At 40.2% G+C, this 5,825-nt stretch overlaps 1 protein-coding gene across 1 annotated transcript; it reads right to left on the bottom strand.

Moving 5' to 3' along the window:
• Positions 1-2,559: 2,559 nt before the first annotated feature.
• Positions 2,560-5,402, bottom strand: LOC311601170 (leucine-rich repeat-containing protein 14-like; the record flags this gene model as incomplete). The annotated part of the gene is made up of 3 exons (XM_084788587.1): positions 2,560-3,073; positions 3,811-4,395; positions 5,323-5,402. 3 exons carry the CDS (start codon positions 5,400-5,402, stop codon positions 2,560-2,562), a joined length of 1,179 nt encoding a protein of 392 aa, XP_084644713.1.
• Between the last annotated feature and the right edge of the window lie 423 nt (positions 5,403-5,825).

The raw sequence follows: 5,825 nt of genomic DNA, 5'->3' as shown, positions 1-5,825 counted from the left end.
CTCAAGCAATAGGGTGGAGACTGACTGAGGAAGAGACCTTAATGTGATCTGTGCTCCACACCCACATGTTTGTAACATATGCATGTACACAATAAACAACAATACCCTGCACAGTCAAGCCTCCTATGGGAAAATGCTCCAGAATCAACATCAACGTGTGCTTCTTTGACACATGACTACAGAAGACCTTGGGTGTAGATTAGCACTTAATTCTTCCGGAGGTGTATTTTTTAAATAAGCTTTGATAATCTCTTATTTTTTGAGTCAGATGAAAGCAAACATTTGAGAGTAAGCTAAATATATATATGCCGAGAAAACATATAGTTACATTGTAAAGTAGGAAACCAAAAGAAAAACTTAAATGAGACTCATGAATTTAAAATTTGATGTTTTGTTTAATATAAAGTGCCAAAATAGTCTGATGTTAACAAGGAAGCAATATAAACCGTTTGCTAGTTACATTGACATTTTAGGACGTTTTTACATTCTGTGAAATAACGTGGCACAATATAAGCAACATGAAAACTGGGAATGCCATTAATTCTCCATGCTTGCTCCCAAGACTTTGAGATGCTATGTTCAGAAATGCATCAGAATTCTGCATCTTGTTTTTACTTGTACTTCTTCTTCACTTTGATCATCTTTTATCTCAAGGATGTAATGAATGCATACTTTACTTTTCTAGGTAAACGTTCAGGTTTTATATCTCCAAAATGTACTTCATTTTTCATCTTGACATATGACAACTATGAACAAAATTCTGTAGCTTTTAACTGTATGTTTTCTTAGTAGATCTTAAATTCAGTATGTTATAATTTCAAAATTGAAGCAATATAGACGTGCCGTTGTTTCTAGTTTTTTCTTGCTAGGTCTTTAAAATGCAGTTAGATTTATTTCAGAGCAAAGATCTTTAAAATGCACTTAGATTTCTTTCACAAAAAGCACTGCATAAATTATTTTTCTCTTCCTTCATACTTACTAAAATGCAGTGGTGTTGACATTTCAGAATGTGACAGGGCCAAACTAAGTTTTATACATGTTTTCCTGTGTCTTTTCAATGCAGTTTCATTGCATGTTTCATTTTCAATGAATTCACAGGGTAAACACATTACTAATTAATTGCTTCTATATGGTTGTTTTAAACTAGATCGTGACCAATCAATATGCTTTTCTACTTATATGGTAATCACTCTTGCGGCATCAATTATAAAGCACTCCAAGCACATATTTGCTTCACAATATTATAGCAATTGTTACTAGAAACGAAACAGCAGAACACTCAATCAGAATCATGTCCGGCATGAAAGAACCAGTGGTAAAGACAAAAATCTAAAGGAAGAAATTCAGTGTTGTGGGTGGCTCCTAAATATCCTCCCTAGCTCAAATGATGAAATCTTGGACTCAAGCTGATGGCTCCATGGCAGGTGGGTGATAGTTTTTGAGCAGGTTAGTTGAAGAATGGCTCCAGGGCAGGTGGTGGAAACTTTAGAGGCGGCTAGCTGGGGGACACAGATTGGTGTAGTGCAGCTCCTGAGGGGGACTCAGGCTCCCACTCTCTCTGCTTCCTGGCCTCATGTGTTGAAAGGGGCTACCTCTGCCACAAGCTCTTTACCATGGTCTGCTTTGCTGAAGATCCAAAGCAGCGCAATCAAGCAACCTTGGTGAACCATCTAAAACATGGAAACAACGTTCTCTTCCTTGCCAGTCTGTCATGCCAGGTATTTTGTACAGTGACAGGGGGCAGACATGAAACAGATGTGAGAGAAAGCTTCCAAGATGGTAACACTGAATGCATGAATTCTGCTGAGAAAAGATCCAGAATCATAGAGTCCCCTAGGCACTGAACAGCACAGGGAAGAAGATCAAGAAAGATACAACTTACACTCCAAGAGTGAAAGATAACTTTCCACTGTGCAGGAATGGCAGATGAGGCACGGAAATGCTCAGCCTCTCTCTGAGTGGCTTGAGTCAGGAGCCTGCCTTGCTTGTCATTACTGTCAGGCTGCCAAATGGATCCTTGGCAAATGAGTATGAAATAAAAATGAAGACACGCAATGGATAGTGCCTGTACATTTCTTCCCCTCAATGTTAAATTCAGATAGTTTTCTATAAACAGCTAAAGAGAGTCTTAAGTAGACAAGTTTAATACAACTTTAGGGATAAACATGTTTGGCTTCAATCACCACCTGCCCTCCTAAGCCAGAAGTAGGGCAGGTTAGACTGTCCCGACTGGTGTTAAGTATCCTCACATAAAGCTCATTGAAGATGGAGCTGTGACATTTCATCATGTAGTCTTTCCAAATTCTCTAAGTCAAATGTTAGTAGGTAAGATGAAATACTATCAAGAACAACAGTCAAGAGACACACGGCTACTCTCAAAGTCCTCCATTTTCTTCTAAGTTACTCGCTATTGAGAACCGTTACACACCTACCTATACTTTTTAACTGTATTTTCCTACAACATGAGGACCGTTTGTGTTAACTCTATGGGATCAACAATAAAAGCTGTTCAGCACTTAGGAGAACATATCAAGTTGAAACTGTGTTGGATTATGCAATTTAAGCAGTGTAAGTCATCCATCTCATGTCGCCCCTTTCTGCCTCCTGCAGCATGATCTTCAACTGCGCATTCACATCAGCAAGTTTCTGTCGATCCAAACTATCTGGATCGTGCCAATTCCCATAGCAATGCACGGGGATAGGATAAATCACGTATTTCAGCTGTGTCATGGGCGTTAAGTACTCAAGAATTCTCCTGAGCATAGGCATAGAAATGGGATTAGAAGAAAAGCTGAAAAAACGGAGTTGGGAACAGCGGCTCAGGGCTGGGGCCAGAGCAGTGAGTGTAGCATCTGTTAAAAGGCAATGGTTCATTGTCAGATGCTGCAAGGTACAAGAGAGATTCTCCAGGAGACAACAAAACGGTACACAATCTTCCCAACACATTGAATTGTGGTTGATATCCAACAACTTTAAATGATTGACTTGAGGGCACTGAGACAGAAACTTGATGTCACTGTAAGAAATTTCACAGAAGGGCAGTTGCAAAAAATCCAAATCAGCTGGTAGTACTCTGCAGAGAGGAAACACACAGGTATTTATGGAAAATGAGGACTATGAGAGGGGAGTTATATCCTGGAATCTACAGTAATGTATTTTGCACATATATAGCATTAGCAGCTAATGTTGTGTGCTTTCACATGCTTAGTAGACTTGTGCATCTGTGAAAGATACTTTATCACTTTAACAAATGCTAATTGAATCTTGATAATGCATACAAGATATTGCTATAGAGGTGTGTGGAAAGCTCAGTGAAAATATTATGTACTTAGTAACCAGAATATAATTAAAGGTGGGATTAGTTCAACTGCTTGCAAGAGATAGGGCAGAGGGTGCAAGCAAACGGAAGCTCCCTGTGTCCTGCCCATGAATGTCAGCCTCCACATTCCTGGCCTGAACCTTGGAGATAGCACATTAGGGAAATGGTCAGGCCCATAGTCTATGGCTATATGTATGTGCGCCTGTACCACAACATAAACTTTCTCCTAATTCCTCCTCTTCATCTCCTGATGGCTAGAGAAGTACTGCACTGCTCTGTTCACCTTCACTGAGCGCACTGCCTGCATGCGCTTAGATGACCAGTTTTGTGCAACTCTGTTTTTCTCTTCAATCAGAAAAAGGTGCCCTTTCTTGGCTGATTTTAAACCCACAGCATTGCCCATGCTAACACGGAAGGTGAAAGATGAATTCTTTTTCTCATCGTAAAAACAGGCTATTAACAGAAACCCAGTACCTATCCCAAGCTCTTACCTCAGGACATGTTCAAGATGATCAGTGAGGCAGAATGAGGAACAGCTGAGCTCCTTGAGGTGGTCCATACATCTCAGTTTGGAAATGAAATTTCTAAAGGCTCTTCCATTGAAAGATCTACAGGTGATTTTAGACAGGCTAAGTCTATCTAAGTTTACAGCCTGCTTCAGAAGGGACACGACACTGAAGAGAGAAGCCTCAACAACTGACAGGCGAGAAACACATTTCAGATCAAGGTGGCTTAAGGCGCTTCTGCACTCACTCAACTTCTTAATGCGCAAATCACGGCAGCACAGGTGCAAAGATCCCAAGCTCTGCTCAACTTTACTCAGAAGCAAAGCAAAAAATTCATTTTCCCTGAAGGCCCTATCAAGGGAAAGGCTCACTAGTAATTCCATAGTTGTCTTGGGGGACTGACCCTCAGATTCTGAGCTTGAACTACTACATTGGCTGTGGACTTTCATCAGAGAGCGCTCAGAGTTACTGCAAGAACGCAAACAGGGTTTGCATGAAGTAGTGATCACAGGGCATTTGGTCTTGCAGCCAGGATGCTGAGTTAACTCTAGGATCCTCAGTTTAGGGCTCCTGTAGATTAAAAAAACACAGAACATCTGAGAGGTAGCAAATATTTATATATCCAAGCAGGATCAATAATAACATGTAGTGACAAAATGATCTCACTTCCTTATGTCGTTCCATATACCAGCTTTAAGCAAGACTTTCCTATGCAAATACTACATCCTTTTCTATCCTTCACTATTTTATACATCAATTAATTCTCAAAAGTCTTGCTGCTCCTGCCTCCATTTTATGTTTATCTATCAATAGCAGACTCATGCACCTCAATTACCAAAGTAAAACCCTATGTAAGTCCTCAGAGTTTTTAAGTTACTCTCACCTGACAGACCAAACACCTTACACCCAGTTTTCAACATCTACCAAAAATAAACTGTGGTAGATAAAATTCCACAGCTAGCTGGTGTTCTCTTGCGACAGGTATGCCTAATGCACTAATGCAGCGTGAGAAAAAGGGTCAAACTTCACCACTGCTGTCAGTGCATCTTACGCCCATCCAATTCCGCAGCACTGAACATCAGAACAAAGTTATCTTGGGATCTCCTCAAGTTCATGGATAACTGTGCACTCAGAAAATTCACTTTAGTCTTGGTTTATATTTCTTATACTGACTTACTGCCAACAAGTCTTTCCAATGAAAATTAAACAACACTCATGACTGTTTCCTTTAATTTTCCACCAATCCTCAGCAGACTTAACACTCACGTCTTTCTTCAATGTAAATAGTAATACCACAATACAAATCCATCAATATTGTCCTCGATCCTTTACATTCCGTATCCAACATTGTGAGACACTTGTTTCAAAGTCACCTCAAGGTTTAGACTAACAGTCTCATCTTCTCTTTCACTACTAGCCTACACTACCTCTGAGAGAATAACAGACAATGGCATAACCTCCTGTAACTTACTACACCTCCGTTATACAGAGTCTTACCTAAAAGCTGGGTCCTCAGCAGGAAAAAGCTGAAGACTCTCAACCATGACCTTCCAGAGTTTGCGCTGGGCTTCCTGCATGCTTAATGGCCCAACGTGGAGGCAGAAAAACGGCCAACTCTTCACCATTGCTGAAAGTATCTTCTCATGTCTACCCTTGAAGGCAGCAGTGAACAATGGAACAAAAAGCTCCCTTGGGATCTCCTGGAGAGCTTGAATTGCTAAAGGCTCATGGTGCAAAAGACATTGTATAGTAATATCCAACAGTGTGGGTGGTTCCTTGAAGTCCATCTTAATGAATCTGCATCAGAGTGAGAATCATTTAGAAAATTTGACAGCATCCACAGTATCTTCTGTGCAAACAGTATTAACAACATGCTAACTTTTGGTAGTAAAACAGCCACTTCTAGAGACCTCTACTTGTATGTAATAGACATATGCCTGTGAGTATATGATGGCTATTTGTATATGAATATACATATAACAACTGCTTTACATATATAC

The sequence above is a fragment of the Acomys minous genome, assembly GCF_964271855.1.
Source record: "Acomys minous genome assembly, chromosome: 7".
Classification (NCBI taxonomy): domain Eukaryota; kingdom Metazoa; phylum Chordata; class Mammalia; order Rodentia; family Muridae; genus Acomys; species Acomys minous.
The sequence above is the reverse complement of the archived record's forward strand: the minus strand, read 5'-3'. Positions and strand labels throughout refer to the sequence as shown.